We start from the raw sequence: 16,591 nt of genomic DNA, 5'->3' as shown, positions 1-16,591 counted from the left end.
TTTTTTCATCTGTAAAAGAGAGATAATAGCATCTGGCTGATGGAACTTTGGTAAGGAATAAACCTACTAAAAGAAATATAACACTAGAACAGGGTCTGGCATATAATATGTGCTCAATAAATGTTAACTTCTATTGTTATTATTGCTCTCTGGTCTAGATTATTAGACTGCAATTAATATACATTATACACACAAACTTTCTAACTTCTAGCTCCTCTCCAAATATGCTGCAAGGGACTGTTCTAGCAGTTTTAATTGTTTCAGCCAGATTGTTGTCACTTTACTATGCATATGCAAATGAAATTACTGTAACCCTTAATGTTAAAAAGAAGCAGAGAGATTGTTTTGTTTTGTTTTTTTTTTTTCCATTGGATATCCTTTCCTGATTTGTCAAAGATTAGTTGGCCATACTTTTCTGGGTCTAATTCTGAAGTCTCTATTCTATTCCATTGGTCTATGTGTCTGTTTCTGTGCCAATACCATGCTCTCTTGATGATTACAGCTTTGTAGAAGAGGCTAAAGTCTGGGATTGTGATGCCTCCTGCTTTGGTCTTCTTCAAAATTACTTTGGCTATTTGGGGTCTTTTGTGGTTCCATACAAATTTTAGGATTGCTTGTTCTAGCTTTGAGAGGAATGCTGGTGCAATTTTGATTGGGATTGCATCGCATGTATAGATAGCTTTGGGTAGTATTGACATTTTAACAATATTTATTCTTCCAATCCATGAGCATAGAATGTTTTTCCATTTCTTTATATCTTCTTCAATTTCCTTCATAAGCTTTCTATAGTTTTCAACATACTTTAACAAATGGTGCTGGGAGAACTGGACAGCAACATGCATAAGAATGAAACTAGACCACTTTCTTACACCATTCACAAAAATAAACTCAAAATGGATAAAAGACCTGAATGTGAGACAGGAAACCATCAAAACCCTAGAGGAGAAAGCAGGAAAAAAACCTCTCTGACCTCAGCCGCAGCAATTTCTTACTTGACACATTCCCAAAGGCAAGGGAATTAAAAGCAAAAATGAACTATTGGGACCTCATCAAGATAAAAAGCTTCTGCATTGCAAAGGAAATAATCAACAAAACTAAAAGGCAACCAACGGAATGGGAAAAGATTTTGCAAATGACATATCGGACAAAGGGCTAGTATCCAAAATCTATAAAGAGCTCACCAAACTCCACACCCAAAAAACAAATAATCTAGTGAAGAAATGGGCAGAAAACATGAATAGACACTTCTCTAAAAAAGACATCCAGATGGCCAACAGGCACATGAAAAGATGCTCAACGTCGCTTCTCATCAGGGAAATACAAATCAAAACCACACTCAGATACCACTTCACACCAGTCAGAGTGGCTAAAATGAACAAATCAGGAGACTATAGATGGTGGAGAGGATGTGGAGAAATGGGAACTCTCTTGCACTGTTTGTGAGAATGCAAACTGGTGCAGCCGCCCTGGAAAACAGTGTGGAGGTTCCTCAAAAAATTAAAAATAGATCTACCCTATGACCCAGCAATAGCACTGCTAGGAATTTACCCAAGGGATACAGGAGTGCTGATGCATAAGGGCACTTGTACCCCAATGTTTATGGCAGCACTTTCAACAATAGCCAAATTACAGAAAGAGCCTAAATGTCCATCAACTGATGAATGGATAAAGAAATTGTGGTTATATACACAATGGAGTACTATGTGGCAATGAGAAAGAATGAAATATCGCCTTTTGTAGCAATGTGGATAGAACTGGAGAGTGTTATGCTCAGTGAAATAAGACATACAAAGAAAGACAGATACCATATGCCTTCACTCTCATGTGGATCCTGAGAAACTTAACAGAAGATCATCGGGGAGGGGAAAAACAAACAAAAAAAAGGTTAGAGAAGGGGGAGCCAAACCATAAGAGACTCTTAAATACTGAGAATAAACTGAGGGTTGATGGGGGGTGGGAGGGAGAGTAGGGTGGGTGATGGGTATTGAGGAGGGCACCTGTTGGGATGAGCACTGGTGGTATATGGAAACCAATTTGACAATTAATTTCATATTAAAAAATAAAAATAAAAATAAATAAAAAGCAGAAACAGCCCAGCACACCATATTACCCTTAGACTTACATTTACCACTACCTTTTACCTGTGACTGCTGTTCAAATATTTCATCAGAACAGACTTTATCAGTAATATCTGAAAACAAACAAAACATGTTCTCTGGACAAAGTTAAAAGGGGCCTTACATAACATTATTGCAATTGAGTCTGACTTCTGTAGTCCTTATTCAGCAATTAAGACTACATCTGTGAGTAAAAAAACAAAAAAACAAAAAAACAAAAAACAAAAAATAATTCAAAATATTGATAAAAGGCAGCCATGATTATTATTTTTTTTTATTTCTTCAAAACTTCTCTACAGGAGTTTAAAGGCTTTGACGTGGGTTTAAAGGTTTTTGATTTACAAGCTAGATGAATTTAGGCAAACTTCTCAATTTTCCTCAATCTTTGTTTCTTCAACACTGTGCTCAGGGAGTACTTTATTCTATGAAAATCCCAATACAGTCTACCATTTAATGTCTCATAGTTTTAAGACAAAATCAAAACACAAGAGTATTATTTTCAGTAACTTGCATGTGAAAAAATTAAATGGCTGTCCTAAGTTAGTAGTTAGTAACTAGGTGTTTGGACGTCTTTCGATTATTACTACAAATCTCTTTTCCATCATACTCTGTTATTTAAATTATTAGAATGAAAAATGCCTTTCTCTAAAAGAAAAAAAATTAATAGGTCAAGACCGCAAAGTGATTCACAAGACTAAATAATCCATTGCTTATAAGTCAATTCTAAGAATATATTTATATATTATTCATTATATAGTGACTTATTTTAATGACATCTATAAATATCTTTTGGTCCATCAAGTACCAAAGAGAAGATTTCTAAATCAAAAGACTTCTAAATTTTTAACATTAACAAACTCTTAGCCAGTGGTGGTATCACTAAGAAATTCCTTTTTTCAGATTTAAAGACTCATTTAAATCATGATATAGATCATTCTATTAATATTTTAGTGTATGCTTTCATTAAAAATGCTAATTTGAAATGAAATATTCTTTTTAAAAACTGGCTGTGGTTTTTTAAAAAAATTCCCCCTTCACTTGTTTTAATTCGGAAACATGAAATTCTTTCTACCCTGAATCCATTGCAGCATCTAGTTTCCCTTTTCTCTGAAGGTGTTGTCTCTGCTGTCTTTTTCAAATGTTGATTTGGGTCCATCATTGAGTGTTTTCAATTGTAGTTGATGCTTGGTTTGAAACGACCACCTATTCAGGGAGAAAAAGGATAACTTATTTCACTTTGACAATATATAATTCAGAAATATGCTGTAAGGCTGACATTAATCAATAGATAAACCCACTAATACTCATTCGGGGTCTTCAATGTCCAGAGCACTAGGCAAATGCTAGACACCAAAGGAAGGGGGAAACACATGCACACACAGAGTCCTAATTTCCAGGGATTACAATTTGTTTGGGAAGATAAATTTCTGAAAATAATTTGAAACAACAAATGAATAGTATAGATCATACACTAGATGAGATCAAAAATTTAAAGTACTGAAAGAAAAATTTAAGTGTTTCACATATCTCCATTATAAAATTTAGGTAGGCAAATATATATTTAATTCATCTTTATAGTTTTACAAAGGGTCAAACTGTGCCTTGTACATAGTAGACAGTCAAAATGGGTAGACAGAAAAATAATGTAAGGAATTGTAATTAGAGTGACCTAAGAAGGTTTCATGGAAGAGATACCTCAGGAACCAGGTATGAAATGCAGGTCGAGTTTGGACTTGTTAAAGAGTACCTCTCAGAGAGACTCTGGCCATGCTTGACCTTACCACTATCACAACCCTACTTTATTTTTATTTTGTTCATTTACTTTCGAAGATAAAATGTATGCAGTTGCATGTATGTAAAATATATGTATTTGAAAGTACAAAATATCAAAAAGACGTATATTAAAGAATCTTTCTGTAGCCCTTGTCTACCCAACATCCAGTCTCTTATTCTGAGGACTAATTTAACCAGTTCTCAGTGAATATTATCCAGAAATGTGATATGCATTTTTAATTAAATACATAACAGCTTCCTTTTTTAACACAGATGGTGGCATACCGTTAACACTGCTCTCTACCTTTTTATGCTACTTTATAGTAATGACTTTTTTTCAGTTTCTTTATGGTTGTAGTTATCCTATTGTCCATAATATATCTAGTTACATGTTGATAAACATTTAGTGTCTAAATATTTCATACTAGAAAATTTTTTTAAAAAATTTTAACGTTGATTAATTTGTGAGACAGCGAGAGATAGGGCATGAACGGGGGAGGGTCAGAGAGAGAGAGACACACACAGAATCTGAAACAGGCTCCAGGGTCTGAGCTGTCAGCACAGAGCCCCACGCGGGGCTCGAACTCACAGACCGCGAGATCATGACCTGAGCTGAAGTCGGACGCTTAACCGACTGAGCCACCCAGGCGCCCCTAGAAAATTTTTTTAATATGTCATTTTATTTATGTGTAAGATAAATTCTTATGAATTTTGAGGTCAAAATGCAAGATAAATTATAATTTTGTAAATTGTTAAACCTCTATTTTAATTTTAATTTTTTGAGTTTTTATTTAAATTCCAGTCAGCACAGTGTAATAATTAGTTTCAGGTGTAATACATAGTGATTTAATAATTCCATACAACACCCATTGCTCATCATAAGTATACTTCTTAATCCCCATCACCTATTTAACCCATTTCCCCCCGCCCATCTCCCCTCTGGTAACCATCAGTTTGTTCTCTATAGTTAAAAAATCTGTTTCTGGGTTTCTCTCTCTCTCTCTCTCTCTTTGCTCATTTGCTTTGTTTCTTAAATTCTCCATATAAGTAAAATCATATGGTATGTATCTTTCTCTGATTGACTTATTTTATTAAGCCTCTACTTTAAAGACTAGTAAAATGAGTCAACTTGTTCCTTAGATTTGCTCTTTTATATGGAACAGTGAGTTCTTCGCTGAGGTTTAGAAAATGTATTCTTGTTTATACATATCTGCATAATACATACTTATGTATCTAAGATATTTATATATAGAAACACACATAAGCATAGATATATGATAATTAATAGGGCTATAATTATACAATATATTTAAAATATGTCATATGTGCAGTTGATTCTTATTATTTGCAGTACTTGTATTCTATAAAGTTGATGCAAACAGCAAGACCTGAACATTGTTCCTAATAGAGGGTTAGATGTCCGTGTATCTCTGGCCACATCATTTTCATCAACCAATCAATTTATAACCTTGTTTCATGTGTGCTTCTGTTTAAAGATATCTTATTTAATGTATATTGTTGATCCATTAATTTTAAGTTTGTGGCCAATAGCACTGTCTTGCTCATGCCTGAGGGATGCCTATGTAACTCATATATTCTTTCCATCATGTGCATCACGTCCTTCTTGCACTTAGGAACACTGGCCCACACTTCAGCACTATACTTGGGAGCTGTTTAAACAGCAAAATCATAAAAAAAATGCACAAAAGTGAAAAATTATGGCTCTAAATAAACTGTGAAAAGAACACTTGTTTAGAACATGAGAGCTAAAAAAAGAAGGCAGAGCCACATTTGTCTGACCTCAGCTGGGACCGTGTGTTTTGGATAACTCAGATTTTTTGCCACTCTGGACAAGTTTATGGATGACCATAAAGAACATTAGTATTGATTTTGGGGTTACAAATAAATTTTAGTGAGAAGGCAAGTTCCCAAATACTGAATCCATGAATAATGAGGGTCAACTATGTATTTTATTAATTTATTCAATCAGGATTTATTGAGTCCTTATATTCTAAAGACAATGAATATATATAATGCCAATTTAATAGATAATGTATAACTGTAGAAGTGATAAATATCTGAAGATATTATCATGTGTATGTAAACATATGCATCAATGCAAAAACCCACGTCTATGTACATCTAAGTAAATCCTAGTTATTCCACTTTTTTTGCATGTGCTCCAAACATGCCTATACCTTTTCAGTTACTAAGTGGAGAAGAATGAGGAAGAAATCAGTAGTTAGGGACCCCAAAGTCATAACCAGCCCTTTGATAAATTTCCTGTTATATTTTTCATGAATACCTTCTTCTGTATCTTTCCCCAGAATTTAAATGGTTAGGAAGTCATTTTTTCCACTTAAATCTATTACTGAAAATCTCTTTGAATGATTTATGAGGTGTATATACACCCTATAGCTTTAGTTCTGTTTGTTGTGCTTTGTTTTTTGGCTACTGAACAAGTATTCTTTTTCTTTTTTCTTTTTCTTTAATTTTTTTTTTTAGAGAGAGCGAGTGAGCAGGGGAGGGGAAGAGAGGCAGAGAGAATCTCAAGCAGGCTCCCCAATGACCCTGAGATCCTGACCTGAGCCAAAATCAAGTGCTGGACACTTAACCAACTGAGTCACCCAGGAGCCCTGTGAACAAGTATTCTTTATTGCAGTCTTGCCCTGTTTATTGCATTTGATTAAATTATGATTTCTTATTTTATTTCTATCATATCCGTCTTCAGAGTCTTTCAGAGGTCCCCTGTATCATACAGAATAAAATTCACACTTCCTATTTGAGATTCTTTACAAACTAAACCCAGCCCTTGTTTTCAGTCTCATTTCCCAACACATCCATTAGCACCTACAGCCATATGGAACCAAGTGTCCCTAGAATGCTCTGCCCTATGTTTCTTCTTAACCTGTAATGTTCTTCCTCATCTTTTCATGGTAATTCTGCCCCAAATCACTCTTGTTAGATATTTTCCCAGTTACTCCCAATTGAAAAAAACCTTTCTCACACTGCTGCTTATAACTTGTAACACAGTCATTACTTTTCCCTGTTATTTCTACAACTTTCTCAAATTCCATACCTCTCTCCTAGATACCAAGAAAAAATAGCAAAAAAGTGGGAAATGTAGGACTTCCCCCCCTCATGTCTGAGAAAGACTGAATTGTAATAGGTAACCTCAAAGTAATAACGGAGTTGGAGTATCAATTTAGGTTTGACTCTTACCACCACACTTTTTACTTCATCATGGCATTTTAAACCTGATTGGAGAATTTAACTTACTTTTCTCTGGACACTTTTTTTTCCCCCTCAGGGCCCCAAACAACTGACATTTAAATACACTTTGGGGACACAATATGTTTCTAAGACAGAACCACAGGCATTCAGACACAGCACTGCCATTCTTTCTTCAACAGAACAGCCCAGTTCTGCCTCATTTGATTGGGCTGGAGTGGAGGGCAGAATCTCACTAGCCTCTCCTTACCTGTGTCAAGCTTTTACTGTTAGAGAGATCATAAAAAAGCAGTGCAAGCAGGTGACCCAGTCTCTACTGTATACCTATGGAACCGAGGAGGAAAAAAAGAGAAAACAAATTTATTAACTTTTTAGACCTTTTATGAAGGATTTTCTTCATTTTCTACCTCACTTTTGCAGTCACAATGGTCTATTAAGAGTAGCCACCTTCCTGAATTGGAGAAGGGAACTAATATTTATTGAATTCTTAGTTTATGCCAGGAACCATGCTGGGAAAATTTTTTTTCTCATTTGATCAGAGACAAAATTATCTAGAAAACTTCTTTCTTTGTCCTCACCTTGAGTCAAATGAGTTGAAACAGGAACGTAGAGGTGGGTAAGTGACTTTGAGACATGTCCCATTTTTTTTATGTTTGCCAACTAACTCTCCACCCTATATTATCCAGTTAATATGGGATAAAAAAGGGAAGGAATAGATCTAATTATTCCATATAGTCAGTGCAAATAAATGCCTTGTAGTATATTTTGAGAAGGTAAACAGAGATCCGTTTTTTTTAACTTGAAGTTTCACTTATCTAGAAAGTAATGGTAACAGGGTTTCAAAATTTATTTTTAAATTATGAATGTCTTATTTTCTACATTTTAACTTTCAGAGCATAGAAACCTGAGGCTCATCTATCTCCAGAAGTCATATTTAATAAATTTTATAGGCTTACATATAAGTGTGCTGAAGACAAAGCATAAAACATGTAATATTTATCATGTTCATCAAAACATTTTTTTCCCTTGAAATCTGTGGCAGTTTCTCACATAGAAGGAACACTGAAATTAGAGGTTCTCAAAGGTTCTTACCTGGACTTAGATCCTACACCAGTAGCAAGGAGTCCATCCCTTTATCTGTTGTTAAAATCTCTCTTTAAATAGTGAGTTGGCTTTTTTTTTTTATCAGTTCAGTGATGATTAACCATATTATTAGGTCATTGTCCTAAGTAAGCAGAAGAAAATTAATTATTCTAAGAGCCTGCTCCAGACTTCTACATTTTAAAAGTTATATATTTTGTGATCTCAGTCTATTAATTACCAATGTTGTGGTTGGACCCATTCAGGTGGTTTTTATTATGATTTCAAGATGCCTCTCAGCAATAAACCATCAGGGAACTTTGGAAAAATACAGGTTTATTTCTTATAGGACTGGGGATTTACACAACACACATGGGAGCAAACAGCAAGGTCATAGGTAGAGGGAGAGAGCGCAAAGCCTGGGGTTCTGCTTTTATTCAAGATGCTCCTCAGCAATAAGCATCAGGGAACTTTGAAAAACTACAGGTTTATTTCTTATAGGATCTGGGATTTACACAGCACACGTGGAGGCAAACAGCAAGGTCATAGGTAGAGAGAGAGAGTGCAATGCCTGGGGTTCTGCTTTTATTGGGGGTGAAGGTTGAGGCCTAGGGTTTTACCAAATCACTCTTATTGGTGAATTTAAAACATAAGAGTGAAAATGTAAAGCTCAGGAAAAGTAAAAGAAAAGTGACCCCAAATGGTCAGTTTTTGAAATCAACCAAGATCTCTAAAACAAAGATGCCTCAAAGGTGGAGGATGGGGGATGGCTCTTTATCTGTTCTGTGGCTGGCAGCTGTTTATTTGAGATAGCTCTCTTTGACGTGTCTGCCTCTTTGAAATGGATGCTTTGGCAATCAGAGCTTAACCTAGGCACTTGTGTTACAGAAAAGGAAAAAAAATGTCAGATTTTACACTACATTACATTAATTTCTCAGAATTTATAAATTATTTTTATGTAAAAGTTTAATTATTAAACTTCATTTCTGAGAATAACTTATATTTGCTTGAGTTGGTTGCATAATATTTTTTCTTTAAAAATACAAACATAGATTATCTAAGATATTTAGAACTAGAAAAGAATTCAAGGCAGTTTTTTAAATGTGTCTACTGGTTCCTTTAGCATTTAAGATAAAACATACTCTTTTGCTTGATACTTTGGTACAGTTCTAATACAGGGTCAATGAATACTGCATACATACACACACACACACATATATATATAGCTATTAGAGAACACCATATATATATGTGTATATATATATATGTATATATGTATATATATGTGTATATATACGTATATATGTATATATATGCTTGTATGTATACGTGCACACACACACATGCATATATAGCAATGTGAGACTGCATATATGAAAACATTACCCCTTAATCACTTCTATAAGACAATTACTGGAACAGCTGCAGCAATATGTATTTAAATTCTGTATCTCAGTTATTTGATACATTAGCTCTGTCCATGTTTATTTTTAGAAGCATTGGAATCACAGGAGGAACCAGAGATTGTGGAGGGATAGAAGAGTTGGGAGACCCCCAATTTTCCAAGTAAGGGGAACTGAGAAATGTAGAACTGGGACAAAGGAAATTAAGATCTGGTTTTCCAGATAGCCCTCTGCTGAGTCAGAATCTATAGTAGTCCAGGCCCACCCATCCACCCAACAATCTCCCCACTTGGAAATTTTGATTCCATTTATGAAAGTTTTTTTTTTAAATAAGCACTTCATTTAATATTTATGTATCTCTAGATTTTGAGAACCACTAGAGCAGACCTAGAGAATACTTTCAGGACATTATGGACTTCCCTATTATTCAGAGTGGAAATAAGTTTAGGGGCTTCTACGGTAGTGATTTCCTCTTCAAATTTCCATTCTACCAAGGGGGAATGAAGGTAAAATAGTACAAATTAAGAACCATATTAATCCCTAAACTAAGGCCTTCTGGTGAAATCCTGGAGTGTTTTCATAGGTCAAAGAGCGTCTTCTGTGCTCTTCCTTCCGTATGACTGTTTAATTACTAATTAGACCGTGCTTGTGCAACTTGTGGAGAAGTAAGGTGGTCAGAGGAAAGATGTTACAATAGTTCCTTTAAGATCCATATAATGCTAACATCCATGGGTCAGGAGAATTGTATAATTTTATAAAAATATTCTAGTGATATTTGTTTCAGAGATTATCATTACAGTTCTGATGGCATATCATAGTCCTTGAAATCTGATAGACTTCAATGCCAATTTGTCTCTGCTACTTGCTAGCAGTATGAGCTTAAGGTTACTTAAGATTTCTAAGCATCAATATCCTCATCTGTAAAATACAATACTTGGAGTAAGGATTAAATAATGTATATAAAGTGCTTTACACAGTACTTGACATTATAGTTCAATATCTACTTTCTAATAGGATTCATTGTATGATGTTTGTATTATAAATATTTACAGCAATTAATTCACATCAAATTAGTAAAAATAACATCTCTAAGACATGTGCCTAGCAGTTTCTTCTGGCAATTTTTATTGCCCGAGTTCTCAGGCATGCTTTGAGAGAAAGGCTTCAAGCTCAAAGCAAACATGCTGCCACCTGTCTACCCCACTTCCCTTGGCAATGGTCATGAGGCAGCTCCAGGAGGTATATACTCCTGGAAAGAACCCAACATTTCTGTATGTACTGATGCTAAAGCCCTTGTGTCATTATGATTACTCTTACTGTGACCATCACCTTTGTTATTATAGGTACCACCATAAGAAGGAAGGTATTTCCTGATCAGTCTCATCACCTCCTCTCTAATCCCCATATGGCTCTGCCAAGCCTGAACTAAGACCCTTTTCTTGAGCTTTTGGAACTCATGGTTAATCAAACATAGAATTCCCTTTACCTTCAGTCTCTTCTCTGAATTTCTTGCTGTTGTTCATCTCTTGCTCTAACTTAAACCTGGCACTTTCCTGAAGACTGCCTCTCCCGCTGCTGTAATCAGTGGGAGCGGCACTATTCTCCATATTGCTCCATACCAGATGGGCTGGTTTTCAGTTTGCTCTACTTTGCTACTTCCCTTCTGTGTTCATTCCCTCTTCTCTCAGAAGGCATAGTTTTGAATTTCATATCAAAAGACACTATCACTTATCCTTCTTCTTGTTGGAATCATCTAATCCTTCAGTCACTTCCACTTATTCTGTGACAGTTTAAGCTCCTGGTTCAAAGTCAATCTCTCAGAATGTTACTGTTATCATAATTATTGGTGATTTCAATGATCATGGAGATAATCCTTTTAATTTTCTGGCTTCTTGGTTTTTAACTTTCCTTCTCCAATGATCTTGCTTTTCTATCTACTCCAATGGATATATCCTAGACCTTGTTACACAAAAAACTGGAACTTCCCCCATAATATCATTGCCAAGGATTGGTTTACCACTATCTTTCCAGCATATACTGTGTTATACCTCAGATGCAACAACACTTTCACTAATCAGGATCTATAAACCACTGATTGATTCTACCAGAGATTGCATTGTTCTTGGTTTCATGTCCTCATTTTCCTGCATTTCTGGGTTAGATTCAATGGTCATGGTAATAACTTTTTTCCATATCTCTTCAAGTCATTATTGACCTTTGCATCATCTTAATTGCTTAGCTACAACCTTGATTAACCCCAACTCTCAGACTACTCTGTCAATTCATCCATGCTACTGAATGAGGTTGAAGAAAAACCCTCAACATATTGACTTTAAGTTTATGATTAAGAAACTCAAATGAGCCTTTGTGTAGGTATCATGCTGCATTTTCCTAATTTGTGTCACCTTGTTTTTGACTCTTTTTATTTTTTTTTAAATTTTTTTTCAACGTTTTATTTATTTTTGGGACAGAGAGAGACAGAGCATGAACGGGGGAGGGGCAGAGAGAGAGGGAGACACAGAATCGGAAACAGGCTCCAGGCTCCGAGCCATCAGCCCAGAGCCTGACGCGGGGCTCGAACTCACGGACCGCGAGATCGTGACCTGGCTGAAGTCGGGCGCTTAACCGACTGCGCCACCCAGGCGCCCCTTGACTCTTGTTAAACTTAATTTATCTCCTCAAAACTCTAAAACATCCTTTCCTATCTTTACCTTCAGCTGGTGACTATTTCAGTGACAAAAAATGAAGAACAAAACTCAAAACCTCCTTCCAATACATCTATCTACCTATAGCATCAGTGCCACATATTTTGCCTTGAGGAACTGTCCATGCTGCAGCCAAGATCATTCTCCATTTGTGCACCAGATTGTCTCCTCTCCTTGTGTTCCAAAGGATATCAATTTTCCGGCTCTAAAGAAATGTTCCCATCAGCATATAAGCATCCTGTCACTCTCCCATGTTCATAAATCCCTCTTTTGATTCTGTACCTTTTACAGGTATTGCACTATTTTTGTACTGTTAAAAAGTCTTCTCAAAAGACTTATCTATAATATCGTTTTCTATTCCTTTTCTCACATTCTTTCCTGAGTACACTCAATCAAGTTTATACCCCCAATTCCACTCAAACTACTCTTCCCTAAGTCATAAATTACCTAAATGCTATAACGTGATGGTCTTTATCTGACTTGAACTATTAGCCATCTTTCAGAGCTGACTATTCCCTTCTCCAGGAAACAGTTTTCAGGATACTATCCTTTGTGGTTTTCCTCTTAACTCATTGGCTTCCATTTCCACTTCATGTACTAAATATTCTATATATCTTTGGCCTCTTTTTTTTTTTTAATTTTTTTTTTCAACGTTTATTTATTTTTGGGACAGAGAGAGACAGAGCATGAACGGGGGAGGGGCAGAGAGAGAGGGAGACACAGAATCGGAAATAGGCTCCAGGCTCTGAGCCATCAGCCCAGAGCCCGACGCGGGGCTCGAACTCACAGACCGCGAGATCGTGACCTGGCTGAAGTCGGACGCTTAACCGACTGCGCCACCCAGGCGCCCCTATCTTTGGCCTCTTAATGGGAATGTCTCAGGATTCAATTCCCACTTATTCCATGACAGTCTTACAAGTCACTCCCAATTATTCCATGACAGCCTCAGAATTCAACCATTATATTTTGGTGATCTCATCTATTCTCATATCTTTAATATTCTCTGTATGTTGAGAATTCTAAAATTTTTACCTCTGGTAAAGACTTTATTCCTGAGATTTTTCCTCAAGACTTTATGGTAGATTTTTCCATTGCCTGCTCACCATCTCCCTTTACATAGATAATAGGCTTCTGATACTAAAAAATTTTAAAGCTGTTCCTCTCATCTTCCTTTCCCAAACCACTCCTATAATATTCCCCATCTCAGTCAATTGTAGTTCTATCCTTTTAGTTGTGTGTACACATGCGCACATGTACACACACATGCACACACACTATTGGAATAATTCTTGACTCTTCTTTTACTCAAAGCATACGTTCTAATTTCAAAATATACCCAGAATCTGACTTTTTCTCACCACCACCACGGCTGTCGTTCTGGTCCTGAATTATTGCGACATTCTCCAATTCGTGTTTCAGCTTATCTCTTTAAATTCACCAACTGCACTCTCCCATGTAAACTTCACCACAGCAGCCAGAATTCCATCATGTCAAAACAGGTCATATCATGACACTGATCTGCTCAAATCCTCCAATGGCTTCCTACCATTCAGCATGAAGTCCAAAGAATGGCCTTAAGACTTTTAAGATATAGACCCCATATTCAGAGTATTTGTATTTGCTGTTCTTCCAATCTATTCTTCTCTAGATATCTGCATAGCTCACTCCATCACCATCTTTTATCACCCACACAAATGATACCTTTTATCTTACTTTCATTCAACATCATTATTGTGAAACTCAATCATATTGTTGTGTATATCAGTTCATTCCTTTCTATGCTGATTAGCTCACATTATACAAATTATTTCAATTTCTTTATCTACTCAGCTGTTTATTGAAATGTGAGTTGTTTCCAGTTGGCTATTACAATTAAGTGTTATCAATATTTGTTTATAAGACTTTGTGTGGGCATATGCTTTCATTCTCTTGAAAAATGCCTACTGGTGGAATGCCTGGGTCATATGAGAGTTGTGTACTTAAGTTTTTAGGAAATTTCTAACATAGTTGTATTATTTTACATTCTCAATAGCAATGTATAAGAGTTTTGTTCCTCTCCCTCCTAATAGTTGGTATGAATAGTCTTTAAATTTTATTCCTTCTAATAGATATGTGGTAGTATGTAATTCTGATTTCAAATTTGCATTCACCTAATGACTAATGATGTTGAGCATCTTGTCATGTGCTTATTTGCTATCCTTCTCTCTTTCTTTCTGTCTTTTGGTAAAATGTCTGCTCAATTTTTTTTACTCAGCATTTACTGGGATGTTTGTCCTCTTATTAATAAGTTGTAAGAGTTATTTAGACGTCTACAAACAAGATCTTTGTTGGGTATACATTTACAAATGTTTTCAAGTCAGAACCTTAAAATTTTGATGAAGTCTAATTTAATTTTTTTATGTTTATTTCTGACAGAGAAAGCGAGAGAGAGCTAGTAAGAGCAGGGGAGGGACAGAGAGAAAGGGAGACAAAGAATCCAGGCTCCAGGCTCTGAGCTGTCAGCACAGAGTCCAATTCAGAGCTCAAACCCATGAACCCTGAGATCATGACCTGAGCCAAAGTCAGACGCTTAACCTTCTGAGCCACCCAGGTGCCCCTGATGAATTCTAATTTATCAATTTTTCTTTACCTTTTGTGCTTTTTGTGTTCTGAGAAATCTTTGCCAAAATCAAGGTCAATAAATTTTTCTTGTTTTGTTCTAGAGCTGTTAGCTATTATGTTGAAGTCTATACTCCATTTTGAGTTGTTCTTGGTATAAGACATGAGGCAAGGTTCAAAACTTATTATTTTGCATATCATTATCCAATTTATTTAGCATCATTTGTTTAAAACATTATTTCCCTATGAACTTGATTGGAATCTTTGTAAAATAACAGTTAAATATAAATGTGTGGGCCTACTTCTAGACTGTTTATTCTTTCATTGATCAACATGTCTATCTTTATGTCAATACCATACTATCTTCATTGTTATAGCTTCATAACAAGTCTTGAAATCAGATAATATAAGTCTTCCTACTTTGTTCTTCTTTTTCAAGAATGTTATGACTATTCTAGGTCCTTGACATTCCCATAAACATTTTTTAATACACTTGTTAACTTCTGAATAAAACTCTGGTGGAATTTTGGTAGAAAATGCAGTGACTCTATAGATCAATTTTGGAATAATTAGCATCTTGGTAATATTAAGTCATATAATCCATAAACATGGTGTATCTCCCCTTTGCTTAAGTTTTCTTTAATTTTTCATAGCACAGTTTTGTATTTTTCAGTGACAATTCTTTCATATATTTTGTCAAGTTTGTTAAGCATTATTATTTTTATACTATTATAAATTATATTATTTTAATTTCAATTTCTGATTGTTTAATGCTAGTGTATAAAAACTTACATATGTATATTGAACTTATGTCCTGCAATCTTACTAAACTCAGCTGGTAGTTTTACTGGATTTTTAAAAACATACTTCTTAAAATTTTTAATGTAAATTACCATGCTGTGTGCAAATGAAAATGGTTGCCCTTCTTCCTTTCCAATTTGGATGCCTTTCCCCCTGCCTTATTGTACTGTCTAAAACCTGCAGTGTTCTCTCTGGACTATCAGATTATAAAATAGAAATGGTGACAGCAGGTCCCTGCCATGTTCCCAATATTAAGAGGAAAAGTTTTCAGTCTTTCACAATTAAGAATAATGCTAGCTGTAGGTTTTTGTACTTACAGGTTAAAGAGGTTCTCTTTTATTTCTAGTTATCTGAGAATCTTAAATCACTAAGGTCAAACAAAAGTCAATTCAAAAGTCTAAAGTCAATCAAGGTAATTCATTGCATCCATAGAATAAAGAGGAAAAAAAACCCCTAAAATTATATCATCTTAAAATATGTAAAAAAGGCATTTGATAAAACTCTTCTTTAACTCATGATAAAACTCAGCAAACCGTGATTAGAATTTCCTTAAAGTAATGAAGAGTGTCTATCAGAATACCTATATAATCATCATACTTCATTGTATTTTTATTGGACATCATTGTACTAATGAATAGGAAGAAAATAGAAGGGCCAATATATTGAAAGTCCAATGAATTAGGAAGAGACTAATTGAGGGAATGAGATGAGGGGGAAAAGTGGAAATCTAAATGTATTATTGTGAAGCAGTTCCAGGTGATGATAAATACCAGAAAGCAGCTACAAGATGGGGTAACAAAAGTGAAATAGATTACAATTTTTCCAATACTCAGAAAGGTGTCGAATTTCTCCTCAGTTATCTGTGTTGAGTCTTCAGGGCAGC

General features: G+C 35.3%; 1 protein-coding gene across 3 annotated transcripts in view; it reads right to left on the bottom strand.

The window, feature by feature from the left end:
- LOC125171301 (solute carrier organic anion transporter family member 1B3-like) overlaps positions 1 to 8,347 on the bottom strand; it is a 76,626-nt gene extending 68,279 nt beyond the window's left edge. For all 3 annotated transcript variants that reach the window (XR_007154250.1, XM_047868619.1, XM_047868618.1), the window contains exons 1-3: positions 8,214 to 8,347; positions 7,372 to 7,445; positions 3,190 to 3,320 (exon numbers count right to left, since the gene is read on the bottom strand). Coding sequence is in view for 2 of the 3 variants with exons in the window: in XM_047868619.1 (XP_047724575.1) it covers positions 3,190 to 3,276 (87 nt within the window). In the remaining variant the exon portion in view is untranslated. The remainder of the gene's footprint in view (positions 1 to 3,189; positions 3,321 to 7,371; positions 7,446 to 8,213) is intronic.
- Positions 8,348 to 16,591: the final 8,244 nt, after the last annotated feature.

Source organism: Prionailurus viverrinus, chromosome B4 (assembly GCF_022837055.1).
Source record: "Prionailurus viverrinus isolate Anna chromosome B4, UM_Priviv_1.0, whole genome shotgun sequence".
NCBI classification, from domain to species: Eukaryota; Metazoa; Chordata; class Mammalia; order Carnivora; family Felidae; genus Prionailurus; species Prionailurus viverrinus.
The sequence above is the reverse complement of the archived record's forward strand: the minus strand, read 5'-3'. Positions and strand labels throughout refer to the sequence as shown.